The sequence below is a fragment of the Saccostrea cucullata genome, unplaced genomic scaffold (genome assembly GCF_032062105.1).
Source record: "Saccostrea cucullata isolate Sc308-1 unplaced genomic scaffold, CSIRO_AGI_Scuc_v1 ctg716, whole genome shotgun sequence".
Lineage (NCBI taxonomy): Eukaryota > Metazoa > Mollusca > Bivalvia > Ostreida > Ostreidae > Saccostrea > Saccostrea cuccullata.
In genome coordinates, this window is record NW_026929218.1 from 333,012 (window position 1) to 356,500 (window position 23,489).

The 23,489-nt window shown below is 28.6% G+C and overlaps 2 protein-coding genes across 3 annotated transcripts; both read left to right on the top strand.

The window, feature by feature from the left end:
* The first annotated feature begins 589 nt into the window (after positions 1–589).
* LOC134280133 (uncharacterized) lies at positions 590–12,411 on the top strand. 2 transcript variants are annotated; one of them, XM_062762560.1, is made up of 9 exons: positions 590–683; positions 1,713–1,783; positions 5,234–5,293; positions 7,321–7,527; positions 7,755–7,919; positions 8,214–8,372; positions 8,588–8,633; positions 9,781–9,900; positions 10,313–12,411. In XM_062762560.1, exons 2-9 carry the CDS (start codon positions 1,723–1,725, stop codon positions 11,853–11,855), a joined length of 2,361 nt encoding a protein of 786 aa, XP_062618544.1. In that variant the 5' UTR covers positions 590–683; positions 1,713–1,722; the 3' UTR covers positions 11,856–12,411. The 2 variants fall into 2 exon arrangements, with proteins under 2 accessions (XP_062618544.1, XP_062618545.1); XM_062762561.1 differs by having other exon boundaries at positions 8,594–8,633.
* Positions 12,412–15,267: 2,856 nt separating this feature from the next.
* LOC134280127 (trichohyalin-like) lies at positions 15,268–19,148 on the top strand. Its single transcript, XM_062762550.1, has 14 exons — positions 15,268–15,372; positions 15,484–15,531; positions 15,789–15,860; positions 16,114–16,197; positions 16,291–16,386; positions 16,765–16,848; positions 16,981–17,067; positions 17,294–17,380; positions 17,756–17,839; positions 18,016–18,102; positions 18,220–18,303; positions 18,424–18,510; positions 18,722–18,823; positions 19,092–19,148. The coding sequence occupies exons 1-14, from the start codon at positions 15,283–15,285 to the stop codon at positions 19,146–19,148; spliced, it is 1,149 nt and encodes a 382-aa protein (XP_062618534.1). The 5' UTR covers positions 15,268–15,282.
* The last annotated feature ends 4,341 nt before the right edge of the window (positions 19,149–23,489 follow it).

The following is a 23,489-nucleotide window of genomic DNA, read 5'->3' on the forward strand; positions in this document are numbered from 1 at the left end:
TGACTGATGAGAACTCTAAATTATTTATAGCCTCATATTACCTTTGTTGCCGTAATTCTCATGGTATTAACATTATATGGGGTCAATGATCAAATTATTGAGATATATTGCCTGAAATGGTTTTTGCTCATATTTCTGAATTTCTTTATTTAATAGCATTTAATTATTTGAAATAATCTATTAGCTTTAAGACATATAAAATTTGAAAAATGATGTCTGAAGAAACATACAATCTTTACATTTTGAAAATTATTGCAAGAAATAAAAGATTTTGAGAAAAATGAAAAAATAAAAATTTAGTCCGAATTCCCTCTGCATTACTATACATTGACTTTTGTTCCTGTATATTTTCTTCAAATAATAAAATATGAAATTTTAAAATTGATATTGTGCTAAAACTTAGTGATTTTATCCATTTAAAACAATTTTTGATTTAATATATTATACTTTATGAAATTTCCTTTCTGTTTTCTGAAACCTGAGTAAACATCATCCTTAAAAGTCATATTTTAGTGTGACGTCACAGTTAACTTTTCCCGTATAAATTAGGCACCGCCTCCTTATTTCAGCCTTAACAAAGTCTTAACTTGTTTAGGTATATCCATTTCACGTTGCACAAAATAAGACGAACTATGGTATTTACTTATTAGTAATTTTAAATAGCAGTGAAGAAACCCTTAATGGTAAGTTGAATTGTCATGTTGTCATGTTTTATAAGACTGTTGTAACAACCGCAAATAATCTAAATCGCCGCTAAATAGAAATAACATTAAACGTTAAATGTTACATCTTGCCATAAATAATAATATTGAAATATTAATTAACTTATCAAATGCTAATGTTAAATCATCGCTTATTGCAAGAATTATTAAGGTTAAACGTTGCATTGCAACGTTTTAAGATAATTTCTATCAATAAGAGGCGTTGTTACAGCACATCAATCAGATGCATTTAAAGTTAAATTGCATGTACATATTAAATGTGCTTTTTTCAGTTTTTTCATCTAATCATGCAGTGTTACATGTATACATAAATATATTTCATAATGTATTTCAATTTTCAAGTTTTTTTTCTGAAAAGGATTTCTATAAGGATGTATATTTTAAATAAACTGTAAGATCACATAAAGCGTAAAAAATGAAAATGTCTTTTTGACATTATTTTTACCGAATAAAAATCATCAGTATGCTTATTTGAGGAGGCTGGGGGTCAACAAATTAACAAATATTAACCACCAGATATAACTTAAATTTTTAGATATGATATCTTTAGCTGTAAACTATCATTTGACAAAGAAAAATTTCATACATATTAGTTTTAAAATTTGATCATTTTTGTATATCTTTATATAGAGCTCTTCCTCTAAGGGAGATAGAAATAGTCTAAAAATGGCCACGACCACCCAGCCTCTTTAAAAAGTTGTGGTGTAAATTTTTATTTAGTGAAATAAATTCATCTTATCTAAATTTTCAGTGGTCCTCAATTTATTTGAAAAAAAAATTATAATTCTTTGCTGTAGATCTTGTACATACAAAAAAATCTCTGTTTCAATTCGTTTCTTGTCAAATTATGTCTTAAAACTTAAATATGTTCCAATATTGAATATAATATTCTGCATAAGTATGACTTGTATATAATATTTAGAAAAAGAAAATGGCAAGTCGAACAACATATTAAACTAAACCCCGATGTTTCACTTATCTCGTTTTCAGGTGTAAAACAATGAATTACAAGGCATTTTGGCTCACGATGTCGGTTTTTCTTTTTTACCAAGATCTAGCAGGTAAGAGTACCTAAATATTGTATTAAAGAGGTTCTGCATCAAGTTATCAGAAACTGTAATCGTACGGAAAATTAATGTCCAACGGATTCACGCCCAAGGGTGGCGTTTATAAAATTTGACTTGTGGATGATACATGATATACACAACTCTTAACCGTTGAGAGTTAGGGTTGTGTATATCATGTATCATCCACAAGTCAAATTTTATATTCAGTATTTACCGCTTGCGTTATATATCAAATCAAAGCTTATTAAAAATCATTTAAGAAACATATAATTTTAAGATTTTCTGGTCAAGCATTGTTACTGAAAATAGATTACGAAATGTAACGATATTGCTCTTGTGAATACCTCTCTTCTTAATCTCTCTCTTCTTTTTTTCCTTTTACCCAGAATCATGATTATTAGAATTTAATTGCATCAAACACCTAAATTGACCTGAATAATTGGATATCTAGAGTCTATTTCCTCTATAAATTAATTAACGTTACGTCAACGTTATGTTTATAAAACGAGCTCAACAAATCCAATCAATGAAAATGACTGCAAATTGATTTAAAACCAGTAAAAATACTAAATTATATCAATTGATGAGGATTTGATAAAATCTAGAAAATGATGCTTTTTTAACTCACCTGAGCCGAAAGCTCAAGTGAGCTTTTCTAATCACATTTTATCCGGCGTCCGTCTGTAAACTTTTCACTTTTTCGACTTCTTCTCAAGAACCGCTGGGTCAATTTCAACCAAACTTGCCACAAAGCATCCTTGGGTGAAGGGGATTCAAGTTTGTTTAAATGAAGGGCCATGCCCTCATTCAAGGGAAGACAATTGGGAATTTAGGAAAATTTGGTGGGATGTTTTAAAAATCTTCTTCTCAAGAACTACTGTGCCAGGAAAGATTAAACTTATGGGGAAGCATCCTCAGGTAAAGTAATTTCCATTTTCTTCAAATCATGACCCCCTGGGTTAGGGCGGGTCCAAAATGGCCGATCAAAGATTTACATAGTAATATAAAGAAAAAATCTTCAAAATTCTTTTTCTCAAGAATAGCAATGCCATAATTGATCATATTTATATGGAAGCATCCTCAAGTAGTGTAGATTAAAGTTTGTTCAAATCATGACCCCCGGGGGTAGGGCGGGGCCACAATGGTCGACCAAAGTTTTACATAGAAATATATAGGAAAATTCTTTAAAAATCTTCTCAAGAATGTCAAAGCCATAATTCATTATATTTATATGGAAGCATCATCAGGTATTGTAGATTCAAGTTTGTGTCAAATCACTAGGAAAATTATTTAAAAATCTTCTTCTCAAGAATAGCAAAGCCATAATTCATCATATTTATATGGAAGCAGCCTCAGGTAGTGTAGATTCTAGTTTGTTAAAATCATGACCCCCGGGGGTAGGGTGGGCCATAATGGCTGACCAAAGTTTTACATAGAAATATATAGGGTTTTTTTAAAATTCTTTTTAAATCTTTTTTTTTAAATCTTCTTCTCAAGAATAGCAAAGCCATGATTGGTCATAGGACTAGTTTAGGATTTAAACTTTTCAATAATAAACCAATTTCTCCTTTTTCCTAGCCACAGTGCTCAGGTGAGCGATGTGGCCCATGGGCCTCTTTGATGTTCTTTGGCACTTTCTATGACACATGACCTCAGTTTATCAGAAGGACCAGTTTCAATTGCATTTGGATTCGAATCCACATATTTTAGCAACTAAATGAATAAACGACTAAATGATTATATTTTATAAACATTACTTAAAGAGGCTGGGGGTGGCAGCCATTTTCAGACTATTTCGATCTCCTTTAAAAGGAGAGCTCCATATAAAGATATACAAAAATGATCAAATTTTAAAACTAAAATGTATGAATTTTTTCTTTGCCAAATGATAGTTGACAGCTTAAGATACCGTATCTAAAAAATAAGTTAAATCTGGTGGTTAATTTGTGATTTATTTGTTGACCCGCCAGCCTCCTTAAGTGAGTATTGTGGCCCATGGGTCTTTCATACAAGTATGATACACTGGTATCTTAACAGCTGATTGTGACATTGATGTAGTTGTTATTATCAAAGTATAAGTTTGATTTTTATATCCATCTTCTTCCTTCATAAAACTGTGCTGCCAGTGTTAGAAATCAATTTTTGATAAAGTGGTTAACATTTCTGAAAAGTGCTTTTCACTTATTAGCATAATTTTTACAAGGGTTCAATTTCCTCAACCCCGGCCAATGTTTGAGACTTGGTTAATTTGCATGTTGTCCCTTGCCATTGCAAAAGTTATGGGATATTGAAACTTATTTGTCTGTTCATCTGTCTGTCTGCTGGTCTATCTTAAAAATTTTTAGGCTGATTTAAAAATCTTCTTTTCAAGAACCACTGTGGCTGGAAAGATGAAACTTATATGGAAGCATCCTTAGGTAGTGTAGATTCAAGTTTGTTCAAATCATGACCCCCGGGGGTAGGGCGGAGCCACAAGGGATGATCAAATTTTTACATAGAAATATATAGGAAAAATCTTCGTTCAGGTTACAGTGTATGTGTAAATTAGTAATTCCTGGCAGGGCCCTAGAGCTTGTGTCTTCGAGGTCGAAGACTGTTTAAGGAGGGAGGAATGTAGAAGTTCAGGTTTCACGGACCGTGGATATCGGCCTGGATACCTGACTAGTGATGCAGGAGTCCCGGGTTCGATTCCCGGTCCAGCCATGTTTCCTTCGTGCATTTCTCCTTTCCTACTACAATATCTTATCAAATAGTGTCATATTTTCGCTTACTCACCAGAAGAATTACAGAAAATACTTTACGCGTTACACCGCTAAAACCTGAATTTTAATCCTCAGGAAAGAAGGAAGAATCAATTTCCTATGGACATAAAAAAATGAAATTTTGAAAATTGTCTACTCTTTTATTTACCTAGGATTCTATTTAAAGTATAATAGTAAATTCAATGTTACGCTAAAGGAAATTAGCTGAACAAGAAGCTCTATTCATTTAAACAGCATTTCAATTCAACATCGATACCTGATGTCAACTCTTTGATAAATAAGTTGGAAGTTCTTTTGCATGGAAGCTGAGTTACTGGATTAAGAGAGTTAAATATGCTTTTTAAAATTAGTATAGTTTTGTATACTGTCACATAGCGTAATAAATTAACATAAAATGTCTTGGGATGCTAGTACGAGTATATGTCATTTTTCAAAATACACCCATGAAAATCTTTACTCACCTTCGTATGGCAGGAAATTTAACGCTTTTTCAGTTTGCATTTTATCTTTTAACTTCGCTTTTCCATTGAGAGCAATAATATCTTTATACTCCTTCTGTTTTTTTCTCTATTGATTTAAAGTAATAAGCTTTTGTATATAAATAATATATACATGTGTAATGATCATATTCTTTATCCTACATCATGGTGCTCAACACTTAAAAAATTACTTCACATTCTAGTTGTAGCTACTACTCTGAACAGAAACATTAAATTAGAAGAACAAGAAGAGGAATTAGAAGGTAATATATTTAAGACATACCTACATTTAATATGAAAAACTCAATTGACTAGCTGCTCATTTGTTTGCTTTATCTATTTCATCAAATTGTATGCCTTTTGTAAGTAAAAAAAATTCAAGAAATACAAAAAAGGAAATAATTTAAGAATTTGTCTGTTTTTAATCAAATGACATATGAAGAAAACGAGCAGTGATCATTCTCAAAAATCGATTTAACAAAGACCTCCTAAATCCCACTTATACCCATATCTATATTTCTAAGGAGGAAATTCTTCAAAATCATATTATCAGTTTTGAATATTTTTATAATTTCCAACAACCAGAATGAATTTGTATTACAGTATCTAAATTGGATTCCAAAACTTCATAAAAATCCTTACAAACAAAGATACATAGTGGATTCCTTTAAATGTTCTACTAAGCCTTTCTTTACTCCTCACTAAAAATATTGACAGTAGTGAAAGAAAAACTTCAGGAGCACTGTTCAACAATATATTTGAGAAGTGGATACCTAAAAATTCCAAGGAACTTTTTAAAAATTTTACATCACAAGATTTTACCAAAGTCAACAGCTTAAAGAATTACGACCTTTCAACTTTATATACAACCATTCCTTACGATAAATTAAAATCTAGGCCTCTTGATATTATTGACAGCTACTTTTTCAATAAAAAGGGAACACGTGAGTTTACGTACCTTGTCATTGGTCATTTGCAAAATTATTTTGTTTAAAACATTCTGATTGCACACACACGTACTCTGAAGTTGATATTTAGAAGATGCTTGAGTTTCTGATGGACAAGTCTTCCAATAATCTATTGGAATTCCCATGGGTACCAATTGCACCCTCTTATAAGCAGACCTATTTTTGTATTCATATGGAGCAGAATTTGTCCACAATCTTATACATGAGAAGAAGACATTTAATTACATGTATATTGACGACGTATTGTCAATTAACAATGTTTTTTCCATTCTTATGTCGCTCCGATAAATCCCGATGAGCTTGAAAAAAGTTATACATGTACCACAGGGTCTGGAACATCTCTTTCATATTAAGTTAGTTTACTGAAGACATTAATGGTAATCTAACAACCAAGCTTTATGATAACTTTAACTTTTCAATCTTCAACTTTCCTTACTTATGCAGCAATATACATGTTCTTTCATCACCGGCGAACGGGATTTATATCTCGCAGTTGATTAGATACGCGAAAGCATGTTCTACATATGAACAATTTCTTAGATGAGGTGAATTATTGACAAACAAGCTTCTGAACCAAGAATATCAGCAGTTTTGTTTAAAATCGTCATTTCTTAGGTTCAATGTTCAAAACATTAACCCTTTCAGCAAATACAATTTATAATTAAGTCAAATGCTGACTGACGTTTTAGGCCATTATACATGTATTCATTCTGACTTGTTGTCGGATTTTCCCGTGTTGTCCAATCATGACAATTAAGGAGCTCACGACAGGTATGTCCGGTCAACAGGGGAATGCTCACTCCTCCGTGGCACCTGATCCCACCTCTGATTTCTTGGAGGTCTGTGTTTGCTCTGTTCCATTTTGTATTGTTTAATGTACTTTTGAGCTTGAGTTCTGTTCGTTATCTCCATATACGTATTTCATTTCATAACCTCAAACTGACGTATGTTAAGTCCAGCAGATTATGATAAATCAAAGATCTTTTGTGCACAATCCTCATCTTTGAAGAGCTGGATAAAGTAAGAATTTTGTTGCGAGTTCAAAAATAAAAAGAACTCCAGCTCGTAAGACAGTTAAGTTCTCTTGCATAGGTAGAATTTGTGTTCAGTTAGAAATGATACGCAGCAGAAAACACTAATTAATGAATACATCATGCACATTCATGCACAAATTTAGCTATTATTGAGTGCATATAGAATCTGTCATCAGTTACAAAAAGAAACCAGTTGGAATGGTTTTGAACAGTATAATTATTAAGAATAATATAATTGTCAATAAATTGATAACTTAATAATGAAAATAATTTTGTTTTGATTTTCAGATACAACAGGAAAAAGTTGTGAAAAATGGGAAGAATACGATGGTGTTCAGTGTGTTTGCACACGGTCAAGTGGTAACCACTCACGCTGTGATGGGGAGACTGGAATGGTTTGTGATGACCAAGGGGGACAATATCAGTCGATTTGTCACTTTTCTGACAGAATGTGCCATGGACTTATTTCCTATACAAAAGAAATCAAATCTTGCGGTAAGGAAAAACGTATCATAATAGATATTTTTTTGAAGCCAAAATCTTTAAGAATCATCGACTCAAAAGACAATGTCACTTGTTGATAGTTTTGTTTTTTCTTTTTCTCCCAAACTCTTCAAACCAAATTAATTTTGAAAAAATAAAGATGTAACATTTGATATGGAATTCTAGTGATTGAAATCAATTGCCTTATTTAATTTCATCTCAATTTTATCACTAATTAGGACATTGTAAGTGGTTGATGTTGACCTACAGTGAACCCAGAGTCCCGTCTCAGTCTGTTTTGTATCGAAGAAATGGAGAAAGCAAAGGATACGACACGTACTACAATTCTCTGGAAGGCAATTCAAAAATATTCTTTGAAAAGGAATTGAATGCCTGGGTTATAGGTATGTAAGATAAGTGTTTGATTTATTGTAAAATTTAAAAAACAAAAACAGATATTTTTCTTTTGTCTTTATGTTTTTTTCAGTATTTTTGTATTATTTTTTAAATATTGAATGTCAAGAGTTCGACGTTCACAAGATGAACTGCTTTCTTTTGTCATTCTTGACATACTACTAGTGTTAACCATTGTGGCAGAAGCTTCTTTTATCTTTCATTTTCCCCCAGCTTTCATATTTTATTTCCCCCAGTTTTCATCGTCTCTTTTTCCCTTTGTTTAAACATATCCTCTCTTGCAGGCATTAAAAATAAGACGGGTTCCTTTGTGTCCTTGGTTCAAGAGGGAAAAGCAATGTTTCCTCAAGATAATGCTGGGGGAATGATGGTTGTAAACCAAACGGCAGGCTCTACTGTTGACTTGCAAATCAATCCATATTTTCAGATAAAATGTCTGAAAGGTACATTTTATAGATAAATATTAACATATAACAACTATAGTCATGTGTTACATATATAAGTACACATATTTCAAAAGAATAAAAGGAATTTTGCCATGTCAACTTAACATTTTTTAATAAAAAATGATGATTTGCGTCTGATCAATTTCATTTAATTTTAAAGTCTTCAAGAAATGTATTTTCATTTTACAACTGAATGTATTTTTTCTGTATAGATTCAGATATTGGCAAAATAAGAAAACGCGAGAAGAGATTTATATTGTAAGTATGTTAGAGGAAATTTACCATCTCTATTTTGTTATAATTTCATTTTGTTTGTATTCTAGTCTCTCATTGGTTGATTTCCGAAAAGGAACGCAAATTATTTCTCAATAACCTGGTTTGGTATGGGGACACACCCCCTTGACAACCAGCTGAATCATCTGTATCCATACAATCCCCTCATTTCCAGTCCTTGGGATTCATGGGAAATTCAAGATTTAATAAATGTACCTTTAACTTCAAAAAGTAGCTCGATCTTACCTCCTGTAAACAAACATCGTGGCTGCTAGATCTGTGTATCAGTTATTACCTCCCCTTGTTTCATATCACTTCCGTTACTAGGGATGTATTATTAAGCGGCAAATTTGAACTCATAAAAAGCAACACAATTTTACACCCACAGTTATTTAATTATTTTTAAATTAAATTATAAGGAATGACTCTAATTCTTGGCCAAATTATTTGATTATAACCTGGTTTGGGTCAGTTCACGCTTTTTTATAATCCACTTCGCGGATTATAAAGCGTAAAGTGACCCAAACCAGGTTATAATCGAATAATTTGGCCAAGAATTAGAGTCATTCCTTAAATAACCATATTCATTTTCGAATTAGTACTAGTTACTGAATTATTAACAAGTTTCAGATTGTCAAAGCTTGTACAATAAAAGCATATTTTATTGAGTTGATGATTAGTGGTCATATTGGACAAAGTTGGTAAAAGGCATTTAAAAAATCTAAAATTGTTTTGAGAACACTGGCCATTAATTGCAAGTAGGGTAAGCAATGAAGAAATATTTGAGTCTGAGCAATCGAAATAGATTTAAATTGATGTCAGTCATGATCAAGGCAATCGGGGAAGCTTGTATTATCATTGATGCAGCAGTTGAAATATAAGAAACCAATCACTTTATTTTGTACCAAAATGTATATATACCGGCGAGGTCAAATGGACATTTCATTTCAAATCTGTGACATCTGTCAATCTAATTAAAACCAGACTTTTTAGATCCGTACCGTATACACTCTGCCAAAGAAGATCTTACAAAACCCGGCTAGGGTTCTAGACTTCTGACGCAGAGTGTACGGGCGCGGATCTATGAAGTCTAATTTTTACTATATTGACATTTTTGTGCTTTGTTTTACAGTACACTTATAGCAGTCGTATCAGCAGTGGTGTCCGTCACGGCAGTGGCGACATCTACAACGTTAAAGGTTATACAGGCAAAAAGAGGATGTTTATATTATCCAAGCGTTTGTAAATTAAGGTATTTTTCATTCTCTCAATATAGTTTTTTTGTCAGTCAGAGTTTTAATATCATTGATTTATTTATCGTATTAACCTTGAAATCATGCCTATAGCCGGCTGCAAAGTGGTCATGAATTATAGTTTAAATTTTGTCATGTGCATAACCATTAACATGTTTTAATATATTATTTTATTTTTCAATATATTAAATAATTAATATCATCTTTTCAGATTAGTTTGTAAATATTTTTTTTATAAGATAACAGTTCGAATATTTTGAATGGCTCAAACAAAATTTGTGAATATATAGAAAGTATAGATTATAACCAAAATATTTCAATGATCGTAATTTCAACTCCAAAATTATGCAATTTTCTTGTTTGGTATAGATATTGATACCACATGTAGTAATTTCTTATTCTTGTTTACAGGGATGAAATTAAGAATACTTTAAAACCAGAAGTGGAGAGGTTGAAGCAAACTTTTTTGTCAAAATATGGGGAACCAGAAAAGATAAAAGAAAATGTCGAAAAACACATAGCTTTGATCTCAGATATAAACGAGGCTGTCACCACAATCAAAGAATTGCATATAAAATCCAATTCCAGTCTTTCTGAGCTTACAATACGTCTAGGTTCTCTCACTATGGATGTTTCAGGTGTAGCCAATCTACTTTCTGATTATAATGAATGGCTAAATGGAACAAAATTACAAGCGGCTTTCAGCATCATAGGGCTTGAAATAGAGTTAGCATTCACTCTAGCTACCTTACCCTCAATCATCAGTTCAGCTGCCTCGGCATTAACGGCTGGACTCGCCATTTTTGCAAGCGTTATAGCTATTGGGCTTGCAGTATTTGATATTATCTCTAGCGTGCAGGAGGAAAGACGCATAAAAGATAAACTGTTGCATGCAAAATCAGAATATGTAAGGGCTCGAAGAAATCTGAAAACAGCACATTCACAAATGATTGAATTACAAATGCAATTTTGTGTAAAAGTTATCAGCTATCTTCGACAATTTTCAAATATTGGAAGAAAATACCACAAATTGTTTTCGAATTTATATAATAAAATTGTTTCTATTTACGGTAGAAGGGGGAATTGTGCAGATGAACGTATTTATTCTAAAACAAATAGGAACGTCTTAGGTACGTTATTAAATTATGTGAAACCACTTGCAAAATATCTAGCTGACAATGTTAAGCAACTTAAAGAGAAAATAAAAGAGGTAAAGATAATTACACAGTTTCTTAATGAAATTGCCGATAGTGTTAAAGTTAGAAAAAAGCAACCGTCTAAGATATTTGAAGAACTGAAAGTGTATGGAAGTTATACGTCGATTCCTAAACCCCTCTTTTCGAACTTATTTGAACTCTTAAGATATATAGCAAAAGATATTTTACCAAATACTGATTGTTACTGGGGACATGATCTAAAGCTTTTAAGATCGGGGAAAAGAAAACAATACAATTATTTAAATTCGCCTATTTGCCCTAGTCCTGAAATTAAGGAAACGGTACAGGTTATTGAATCTGGTGTCAAAAACATAACAAATCCATGTCTGATATTTAGACAAGTGAAAGGCAGTGTATTTCGAAGTAAATATTTAGTTCTGCGATTTATCGCAGAACATATAATTCCTACATCAAATTGCTACTGGGGATACAATCTACAAACTATTCGACAGAATCCAAACCCAGTTGAACTTGAAATGGTAAAAATATCCTCACGGCTTTTTACAATGCTTAAGATCTTTTCCATTGCAAAGTTAACGTCAGATACTGTGAAGTATGCAAGGTCCTATTTGTGCTCCAGTTCTTTGATTTGTGGCGTAAATTGGCAATCATTTGTTCTGTGCTCTGTATGGAAAGATTCAGTAGATCCGAAGGTTTTGGATTGCAAAGGAATGTCCCTTTCTGTTCAAGATAAATACTGTGTTCCTCCAAAAGGCAAATTCCAAGAATGCAAGTAAAATTGGCAAACTAAATGGATATGCACTTGATGAATTTTTCAATTGATGAATTTGGGAGAGATATTCTTTTGATACTACGTAATTTATTTATAAGCATTAACCAAACTCGCAAATAAGCATACGTGTATATGTAGTTGTTTTAAGAATGTTAAGTTAAGACAAGTAAATTCCACTTTGAGCATATATTTTTTTCTGTCTTTTTATCTTTTCAATTTTTCGTCAGTTTATACTTGTTTCTAACAATTAAAGAATTATAAAGATACAGACTTGTTTGTATTGCAAATCTAAATGATTGTGTAATTTTTTTCTCGAAAATACATGGAATATGCACAATTTAACTCTGTTTTTATTAGTTATAATGTTTGTACTATCAAGCCTCATAGGCTTACGAGGGTTGTCCCAAAATTCCGTAGACAAGCGTTGTTTTGTAGGAACCGTATGTCATACATTAATGAAACTTCGTATATAGATTAAACCAACACTATCTAATAAATTTATTGACAAATATGGAGTAACTACACAAATGATTCCAATTTAAAAGACACATTTCATTGTTTGGTGTGCAATACTCAAGAGTTGCAATTAAAATTTGGTATATTATATTTAAAATGAAGTAATTACTACCCCGTATTTTTTTTTATGGAAATGAAAATTCTTAATACTGTTCTATTAAACATTTCCCCAAATTTTGGTGTTTATGCTTTAATAAATATGATTTTTATAACGTTTTAAATACTTTTGTTTTGTTATTCAAGTGTTTTGAATTCACTCTTCAAAAATGTACCAGTCATAACGGTTTGGGTAGGAAATCACTGAGTATTTAAAATGATTAAAACGGATGTAATGTAAATATTTTTGAGTTGCATTGATACGAAAACTAAATGTATCGTTTTCAAATTATTATTATTTTACCTGTACATGCATATACTTTGTTTACATATTTTAATGTTTGATCATATATCATAGTAATTAAGATATTTCACATCTATAACTATAACCGTTTTGTTTAATTTAAGAATTAATTCTTGCAAAAATTGAACTGTTGACATTTGTATTTTTTGACGTTGCAGATTGTGTGTAGAGAACGATATCACTTTAAATGTTATTAACGAAAAGTTTTCAAGTTAACATCATAAAATCGTAATTTATCTCAAACGCTTTTCTGAAAATTTTATTAAGATACATTAATTTCTTTAAAAGATATGAGCTCAGTCTACGAAATTTTGGGACAACCCTCGTAGGTGAAGTGATGAAGATAATAAAAGCAAATTCTATGATATTACTTTTGTTTTGTTATTCAATAAATCTGCATGGTATCACATGCGAAATTATATTTTTGGTTATTGATACACTAAATGGAAAATTCCAAAGATGTATTTTTTATGGTTTGAAGTCTTTAAAACTTGCAAAATTAACGTGTGTTAATATTATAACAAAGACTTTATCTCAAATTCAAAACAAACTTAGTCCTCAATTCGGTCGATTCAGATATATCGACTTCCTTTCCTGCTAAATCGATTGTGAAGATTTGGGGGGGGGGGGGGTGAAGTCAATATATTTATGAATCGACCTCATACAAGGACTATATCAGTATAACTAAGGGGCATATTCAACTTATTTGTTCAAAGATCAAAATTTTGAGCTTAACTTGTAGTTTATGTGTAGCATTGCATATGGTCACAGAGATATACAGGTGTAGGTAGGTTCACAGAACGCCATTACATAGCACATTGTACGCGTCCACTATAAAGAAGGCGTGAGCACAAGGATCGGTATAAGAGGAGTTGCGGATAAGAGATGGGTATCCCAAAGTGTAACAGACGGACGGACGGACATACCGTATACCCTCCCAGTTTTCAAGTGGGTGGTATAATTATACCCCCGATTGAAAAGTGGGAGGGTATATAGTAATCGTTATGTCCGTCCGTCCGTCTAGCTGCACGTCCGTCTGTCTATCCGTCCGTTACGTTTCGGGGTACCCATCTCTTATCCGCAAATCCTCTCACACCATTCAATGAAATTTGATGAAACTTTCACAGAATCGTTATTACTTATTGCCATTGTGTTGATCTTACACATAATTTGTGTTTGCCACAACAAATATGGACACTCCCATTACATTCATATTGAAGGCAGGGTACATGCATCATTTAGTGAGCTCATTGCTCACAGTACCTCTAGTTTCTTTTTTATATGCTAATTCTTAGAATGATATCAAACTGATATGCAATTTTTTGTAACATGAAAACCTGTGTGATTGACAACCATCAAATGTTTCTTTTTATTTTAATAGCAGAAATATTACTTATAAAATATCTAAGTCAGAAATCAGTATCACCCAAATGTTTTCAAACATCAAAAGGCCTTTGATTGTGATTATGACGTCATAATACATCACTGTTTTGTTGACAACATAGTCGTGGACGTGCAAATTGTAAGTAGTCGCTTTGATTTAGAATTTTAATGTATTTTAAAGTAAAAGCATTTTTAAAGTGTCTGTAAGGAAAAAATCATTTGTCTCGTGAGTTGTTACGTGTAGCTCTTCATACGCTACGTATAGATCTGTTTACATCTGATTAGTTAAACAATTTTTTGTATTTATAGATTTAGAAAGGACCCACACTGGTAGTTTTCCTTTCATTACTTTTTCTTTTAAATGTTGAACCTTATCATCCTAAATATTTGAAATGGTGAACTTTTCTTGAATTATTATTATACTATATGTACACATTATAATTAAAGAAAAAAGAGTTTTGATTTAGGCCCTAGTGTGCCTATCAAAATGATAAATTCATTAACACATTGTTACGTCATGATTGAGGTCTTTAGCGATGACCTATGACGTCATAGTTTAGTTTTGTTTACAAAAAGCGGCAGAGGTGCAATTTGTGAGTAAATCCTTTTCTGTTACTGAAATGTTGTTTGTGAACGCTTTTTATCTTCATTAACACTTAAATATAGTTTGTCTAACCGGTTGCACTAAATTAAAGTCTAGTGAGAATAAATTTCAGAATTAATACTGTTCGAAGTCTAGATACTTTGATCCGTTTATATATATTTGTACTATGTATATACACGTGGGTATGTTTCTCGAGTTGTAATCTAGGTGAGCGGTTCATTAATTATGCTGATTGTAGTCATTTTCTTCTTATTAACTACGATTAATTTCAACGATATGAAATTTTTACCTAATTTTAAATAGTTTATCGGAAATACATATTTTTCCACATGTATTTATTACCGTTATATGTTTAATTTTCTTATTTAAATGTGTAGTATTTACATGTATACCCTATATAATAATTTTGGCAATTTTTAGTTTTAAAAATCTTACAATATTCTTGTGGAGTATATAAATTCTAAAAACGAATCAGGCAACACTTTTAAAGCTTTATTTTTTTTCCAGACTGCAGTAGAGAGTGAGAAAATGAACATGGAACAGAGACTCGAGGAAATTTTGACTGAACTGGCCTGCAGTTCAGCTGATGTACCGATAAACATGCTCCCCATCCCATTTGTAAGGATCTTATCAGCAGCTCTTACCATTTACTTAAAAAAATATATTAATTTGATTGCGTGTGGGGAGATCAAGTTCCTAGAAACTTAAATATTTTATTAACTATTACAGGACGGAGAATTAATTTTGGACTTCGGGGAAGAAGTTGTGAAAGACCTGGTGAGTATTTTAGACTCTGAATTATGAATTTATTTATTCACTTTTTTTTGGGGGGGGGTGTCAATTCTAAATAAAGTAAAGTCAATGAATAGATCAAAATGCTAGACCCGTGCCTTTTGATAAAAACTTACAAGTATGTACATGTACATCATTTACGTATCAACCATTTTGTGTTCGAGAGTAAAACTATTTTTTATAATCTGAGATAAAGATAGTTGGGGGCAAGTAAAGATGTTTCTGTGAATTTTTATTTTTAGAAATCAAAGAAAGAGATATTAAAGTTTGAAAGAAGTTGGGTCGAGATGGTCGAAGAGGAAGAAGTGCGACAGGTAATGCAGGGCTTGATACATACTTTTTTCAGAAAATACACGAGTACCATTTTTATTTACAAATGAGCACATTTTGAAAGATTATATGATTAAATTTTTCAATATTTTTTATTAGAATTTACGCGTGAAATTTACAATGACAAAGTCTATGCACACCCTTCTCCTTTATAATATGTCAATTAGATAACATTCATAGATTTATGTCTTATTTATTTATTTCATTTATTTATTCAATATTTGTTTATTTTTACAGAAGAACTTATCAAAGATGGAATCAGAATTGAAAGCAATGTCGCCACAAATAAAGCTTAAAGAAAAGATGCAGGAGGAACTAATGGTACGTACTGTGTAGACTTCTTAAAATATGTCAAATGATATTAACTTTTTTCTTTGTAGATTGATAAATACATGTATTCTAATTGTATTACAGAAAGAAGCCCCTAAAAAGATCGTGAAGCTCAGGCAAACATATCTTGCCATAGAAAAATCTAGGAAATTTTGGAAGACAACCCACGAAGAATTAAAGGTAAACTTTGAATAAAAAAAATACATGCTCTTTCACATGTATCTAATCATACTACAGACACGTAGACACGGGCTGGCCCCCCACTTTTTTCCCCAACCTTATCTATACTATAGGAAATGTTGATTGGAAGGTTGATTGCCCCCCATTCCCCCCCCCCCCCCCCCCCACGAAATAGGACTTTCGACTTCGGCAACTTACTTTTTTTTTTTTTGCTTGTCAACTTTTTCAGTTGAGTAAAAAAGAATTTTCTCTGCCCCCCCCCTTTCAAAATCGATGCTACGTGGCTGTACTATACTTTTTTGTATATATGCAATTTAATTTCTATGATTCTTTGATATAGCAAATTAATTTTGTCTTTATTTAATTATATTTATACAGGTAGTTTTGGTTAAAAGGGATCAAGCGAAAATAGAATTCCATCATCAAAAGAAGATCATGTCAGAAGTGTTAAAAGGGGTTGAGGTAAATATGCCAAATGTTACCACCATTGATTGCAATGTTCCAGGAACTGATAAAAATGGGTGGGTGGGGGATTTCATAATTTTTGAAAGGGTATAAAATTTTCAATAAGTTTTAATAAATTTGAATTTTTAGGTAGTGGCATCAAGGGAAATTAAGAAAAGAAGGGAAAGAGAGGAAAGAAGGAATACCATTCAGAGAGCGATGCACCAAGAGTTGATGGTAAACTTTGATGTGTTTTATCCTCAATTTATCTTATGTATTTGCACTTTTTGATTATGTTCTAAATTTAAATGATTTTGTCTTGTTTTGAAAGAGCTGAAGGTATATATCCCGCCAAATATCACTGTTATTGATTGCAATATTGCAAAATCTAGAGTTGGGACTATTCAATTTTTTTTAAAATAACCTTAACTGTTAATAAGTTTTGATAAATTTTCATTTTCAGGTAGTGGCATCAAGAGAACTGAAGATAAGAAATGAGAGAGAAGAGAGAAGGAAGACAACTTGGAAAGCTATTCACAAAGAGCTGATGGTAAGTTTTCATGTGAACTTTTTTTTCTTCTTTTTTTTTCTTTTTGACATCCAAAAATGTGGAGCATAGAGACAAAATTAGAAAATAACATAAAGACGAATTAATGACAAGACAAGAAACAATAAGGTAAAAATCTTATACATCTAAAAGACTGACTACATTATGTTTATAGTTTGGACATGTAAAATTGAAACAAAAAAAAAACAAATTTAAATCTAATATTTCTGCAAAGTACCTTAATGAAGGGATCCATATTTTATAGAAATTCAACAAAGCCACCAAGTATCAAATTATATTATACTTTTTGTATATTTGCTATTAAATTTCTATGATATAAAAAAACAATTTTGTTTTTATTTAATTATATTTATACAGGTAGCTTTGGTTAAAAGGAATCAAGAGAAAATAGAATTCCATCATCAAAAGAAGATTATGTCAGAAATGTTAAAAGAGCTTCAGGTAAATATGCCAAATGTAACTATCATTGGTTGCAATGTTCCAGGAACTGATAAAAATGGGTGGGTGGGGGATTTGATATTTTTTTTAAAAAGTAAACTTATCATCAAGTTGAGGATTTCATAATTTTTTTAAAAAAGTTAACATTTTAATAAGTTTTGAAATATTTTGAATTTCAGGAAGTGGCATCAAGTGAAATTAAGAAAAGAAGTGAAAGAGAGGAAAGGAGGAATACCATTCAGAGAGAGATGCATCAAGAGTTGATGGTAAACTTTGATGTAATTTATTAAATATATTTGTACTTTTTGATAATGCTCTAAATTTTAATAGTTTTGTCTTGTTTTGTCTGTTTTTAATTTTATAATTTTTTTTCTTTAATATAGGCAGTTTTGTCAAAGAAACATGTAGAGAAAGTACAGCATGCAAAACAGAAGGAAACGGTGGATCAGATGTTGAAAGAGCTTAAGGTAAATAAGCCAAATATTTCTATTATTGATTGCAATATTGCAAAAACTAGAGTTGGGACTATTCACAATTCTTAAAATAACCTTAACTATTAATAAGTTTTAATAAATTTTCATTTTCAGGTAGCAGCATCAAGAAATTTGGAGATAAGAAATGAGAGAGAAGAGAGAAGGAAGACAATCTGGAAAGCTATCCACAAAGAGCTGATGGTAAGTCTTCATGTGAACTTCCTTTATTTATATTTTTGGCATCCAAAATGTGGAGTGTTGAGACAAAATGGTTTGAAAAGAGAAGAAAGTTATGCATCTGAAAGACTGACTTAATAGTTTTCATAGTTTTGACATGTAAAATTGAAACACACAAAACAAAATCAAATATATTTCTACAAAGTACATTAATGAAGGCTTCTATAATTTATAGAAATTCAACAAAGGCACCAACCCAGAGGACGAGGAAGAAGATTTATTTGTCCCTAGAAAGCTTTTCATATTCAACGTGGACACATTTAAAACTTCTCCACAGGTAAAATTTTGATATATTAGTGTGTAGAAATCATTTGGAACTTTTTCCTGTGCAAAACAATTCAATGAAAATATGCGTATTATCGACATTCACATGTACGTACTATCTATGGGAGATGATAATTATGCAATGTTCTTTCATATAAATCTATTGTTTGTAAGGAGAGGGGGTCAGAAAACCTTGTGAGCAAAGTTGACACAGCTAAAAATTTGTAAATATTGTTAATATATGTTAAAAGTGCTTGACAAAATAATTTCTTCCTTTCTAGAATGTTGAGACTACACAATGCCACAAGGAAACAGAGATTAAGAAGGGCAAAATTTAAAAAAAATTTCCCCCCTTTTTTTGGGCCCTTTTAATTAAAAATTTTTTGGTTTTTTATTTCCCTTTTTTAAAAAACCAAAAGGGGGGGGCCCCCCGGGGGGGGCCCCCCGGGGGGCCCCCCCCCCTTTTTTTCCCCTTTTTTTTAGGTCCTTTTTTTTTAACCCCTTTTTTTTTTTTTTTTCTTTTAAATTTTTTAAAAAATTTTTAAAAAAAATTTTTTTTAAAAAAAAAAAAATTTTTTTTAAAAAAAGTTTTTTTTTAATTTAAAAAAAAATGAAAACCCAAAAAGGGTTTTTAAAAAATTTTTAAAAAAAAAAATTTAAAAAAAACCAAAAAAATTTTTTAAGGGGTTTTTTTAAAAAAAAAAAATTTGAAAAATTTTAAAAAAAGGGGAAAAACCCATTAAAAGGGGAAATAAAATTTTTTAAATTTTTAACCCCCCCTTTTTCCCCCTTTTTTTTTTTTTTTTTTTTTAAAAAATTTTTTTTTTTTTTTTTTTTTTTTTTTTTTTTTTTTTTTTTTTTAAATTTTTTTTAAAAAAAAAAAAAAAAAAAAAAAAAATTTTTTTTTTTTTTTAAAAAAAATATTTTTTTTGTTTTTTTTAAAAAAAAAAATAATTTTTTTTTTTTTTTTTAAAAAAACCTTTTTTTTAAAAATTTTTTTTTTTTTTTTAAATTTTTTTTTTTTTTTTTTTTTTTTTTTTTTAAAATTTAAAAAAATTTAAAAAAAAAAAAAAAAGTTTTCCCCCCCCGGGTTTTTTTGGGGGGGTTTTTTTTTGCCCTTTTTTTTTCCCCTTTTTTGGTTTTTTTTAAAAATTTTTTTTTTTTTTTTAAAAAAAAATTTTTGGGGTTTAAAAATTTTTTTTTTAAATTTTTTTTCTAAAAAAAATTTTTAAGGGCAAAAAAATTTTTTTTTTTTTAAAAAATTTTTACAACCTTATTATTTTTTTAAAAAAAAAATTAAAAAAAGGGTTTTTTTAAAATTTTAAAAAATTTTTTTTAAAATTTTAAATTTTTTGGGAAATTAAAAACCCTTTTTTTTAAGGGGGTTTTTCCCCCAAAAAAAAAGGAAAAAAATTTTTTAAAACCCCTTTTTCCCAAAAAAATTTTAAAAAATTTTAAAATTAAGGAATTTAAAAAGGGAAAAAAAAAAAGGGGGTTTTTAAAAAAAACAAAAATTTAAAAAATTTTTTTTAAAAAAAAATTTTAAAAAATTTTTAAAAAAGGGTTAAAAAACCCCCCCCCAAAAAAATTTTTTTCCCCCGTTTTGTTTGGGAAAAAAAATTGTAAAAAAAAGTTAAAAAAATTTAAAAAAAAAAAATTTTTTAAAAGGGTTTAAAAAAAAAAAAAAAGGGGGAAAAAAAATTTAAAAAAAAAAAAGGGGAAAAGGAAAAAAAAATTTTTTTTTCCAAAAAAAGGGGGGGGAAAATTTTTTTTTTAATTTTAAAAAACCCTTTAAAAAAAAATTTTTTTAAAAAAGGGGCCCCAAAAAAATTTTTAAAAAAAAAAAAATTTTTTTTTAAAATTTTTTAAAAAAAAATTTTAAAAAAAATTAAAAAAAAGGGTTTTTTAAAAAAAAAAAAAAAATTTTTGGGAATTTTAAAAAAAATTTTTTTAAAAATTTTAAATTAAAATTTAAAAAAAATTTTGGGGAAGGGGCCCCCCCCCTTCCCAAAAAAAAGGGGGAAAAAAAAAAATTTTTTTCCCCGGGGTTTCCCAAAAAAAAATTTTTTAAAAAAAGGTTTTTCCCCCCCCCCCCCCCCAAAAAAAAGTAAGGGAAAAAAAAAAAAAAAGGGAAAAAAATTTAAAAAAGAATTTAAAAATTTTTTTTTTTATTTAAAAAAAAAATTTTAAAAAAAAAAAATTAAAATTTTTTTTGGGGGGGGGGAAAAAAATTTTTTTTTTTTTTTTTAAAAAAAATTTTTTTGGGTTTTTTTTTTCCCCTTTTTTTGGGAAAAAAAAAGGGGGAAAAAAAAATTTTTTTGGGGTTTTTAAAAACCAAAATTTTTTTTGAAACCCCCAAAAAAAATTAAAAAAAATTTTTTAAAAAAAAAAAAGGGGAAACCCCCCAAAATTTTTTTCATAAATTTTTTTTTTTTTTTTTTTTTTTTGGGTTTTTTTCAACCCTTAAACCCCCCCTTTTTTTAAAAAACCCCCAAAGGGGTTTGGTTTTCCCCCTAAAAAAAAAAAGTTTTAAAAAAAAAAATTTTTTTAAAAAAAAATTTTTTTAAAAAAAATTTTTTTTTTAAAAAAATTTTTTTTAAAAAATTTTTTTCAAAAATTTTTAATTTTTTTTAAAAAAAAATTTTTTTCCCTTTTTTTTTTTAAAAAAAAAAAATTTTTTTTTTTGGAAAAAAACCCCCCCCCCCCCCCAAAATTTTTTTTTTTGGGGGGTTTTTTAAAAAAAATTTTTCCTTTTTTAAAAAGGGGGGGGTTTTTTTTTTTTAAAAAAAATTTTTTTAAAAAAAAATTTTTAATTTTAAAAAAAAGGGGGTTTTAAAAAAAAAAAAATTTTTAAATTTTTTAAAAAATTTAAAATTTTTAAAAAGGAAAAAAAAATAAAAAAATTGTTAAATTTTTTTTTTTAAAAATAAAATTTAAAATTTTTTTGGAAAAAAATTTTAAAAAAATTTTTTTTTTTTAAAAAAAAAAAAAAAAAAAAAGGTTTTAAAAAATTTTTTCAAAGTTTTTTAAAAATTTTTAAATTTTTTAAAATTTAAAAATTTTTTTTTTTTTTATTTTTTGGCCCTTTTTTTTTTTTTTAAAAAAAATTTTTTTTTGGTTTTTTTCCCCCCCAAAAAAACCGGGAAAAATTTTTTTTTAATTTTAAAAATTTTTTTTTAATTTTTTTAAAAATTTTTTAACAAAAACGGTATTTTAAAATTTTTTTTTTTTAAAAAAAATTAAAAAATTTTTTTAAACCCCAAAAAAAAAAAAATTCACGGGGGGCCGCAACTTTTTTTTTTTTTTTTTTTTTTTTTTTTTTTTTTTTTTTGTTTTTTTTTTTTTAAAAAGGAGAGAGAAAAAAAAAAAAAAAAAACCAAAAAAAAAAGGGGAAAAAAAAAAAAAAAAACCCCAAATTTTTTTCCCCCCCCCAAAAAAAACCCCCAAAATTGTTTTTAAAATTTTTAAAAAAAGGGGGAAAAAATTTTGTAAAATTTTTTCCCCCTTTTTTTAAAAAAAATTTTTTTTTTTTAATTTTTTTTTTTTTAAAAAAACCAACAAAAATAAAAAAAAAAAAATTTTTTTTTAAAAAAACAAAAAAAAAAAAAAAAAAAATTCCCAAAAAAATTTTTTAAAAAAAAAAAAACCCCCCAATTTTTAAAAAAAACCCCCTTTTTTAAAAAAAAAAAAAAAATTTTTGGAAATTTTGGGGAAAAATTGTTTTTAAAAAAATTTAAAAAAAATTTTTTTAAATTTTTAAAAAAATTTTAAAAAAATTTTTTTTAAAAAAAAATTTTTTAAAAAATTTTTTAAAAAAAAAAATTTTTTTTGGTTTTTTTAAATTTTTTTCCTTAAAAAAATTTTTTTTATTTTTTAAAAAAAAAATTTTTTTTTTTTTTCCTTTAAATTTAAAAAAATTTTTTTTTTTTTGGCCCCAAATTTTAAAAGAAAAAAAGGGGAAAGGGGAAAATTTTTTCCCCCGGGGGCCAAAAATTTTTTTTAAAAAAATTTTTTTAAAAAATTTTTAAACCTTTTAAAATTTTTTTTTTTTTTGGGGGTTTTTTTTTAAAAAAAAAAAACCCCAATTTTTCCCCCCCTTTTTTTTTTTTTTTTAAAAAAAATTTTTTTTAAAAAAAAAAAAAAATTTTTGGGAAAAGGTTTCCCAAAAAAATTTTTAAATTTTTTTAAAAAAATTTTTTAAAAAAAAAAAAAAACAAAAAAAATTTTTTTTTTTTTTTAAAAAAAATTTTTTTTTAAAATTTTTTTCCCAAAAAATTTTTTTTTTTTTTAATTTCCCCTTTTTAAAGGGGGTTTTTGGGTTTTCCCAAAACCCAAAATTTTAAAAAAAAAATTAAAACCAAATTTTTTTTTAAAATTTTTTGGGGGGCCCCTTTTTTAAAAAAAAAAAATTTTTTTTTTTTAAAATTAAAAAAATTTTTTTAAAAAAAAAAAGGGTTTTAAAAAAAAATTTTTTCCAAAATTTTTTTAAAAATTAAAAATTTTTGGGGGGGAAAGGGGAAAAAAATTTCCCCCCTTTTTAAAAAAAAATTTTAAATTTTTTTTTTTTTTTTTTTTTTAAAAAAAAAATAATTTTTTTTTTTTTTTTTTTTACTTTTTTTCAATATAAAAATTTTTTTTTTTTTTGGGGGGAAAAAAAAAAAAAAATTTTTCCCTTTTAA

Coding starts and splice junctions, on each gene's coding strand:
- LOC134280133 (XM_062762560.1), top strand. CDS start 1,723: ATGAATTACAAGGCATTTTGGCTCACGATGTCGGTTTTTCTTTTTTAC. Junction 5,294..7,320: donor ACAAGAAGAGGAATTAGAAG/GTAATATATTTA, acceptor TTTGATTTTCAG/ATACAACAGGAAAAAGTTGT. Junction 7,920..8,213: donor ATTGAATGCCTGGGTTATAG/GTATGTAAGATA, acceptor CCTCTCTTGCAG/GCATTAAAAATAAGACGGGT.
- LOC134280127 (XM_062762550.1), top strand. CDS start 15,283: ATGAACATGGAACAGAGACTCGAGGAAATTTTGACTGAACTGGCCTGC. Junction 16,198..16,290: donor AGATGCAGGAGGAACTAATG/GTACGTACTGTG, acceptor ATTGTATTACAG/AAAGAAGCCCCTAAAAAGAT. Junction 18,304..18,423: donor AGATGTTGAAAGAGCTTAAG/GTAAATAAGCCA, acceptor TTTCATTTTCAG/GTAGCAGCATCAAGAAATTT.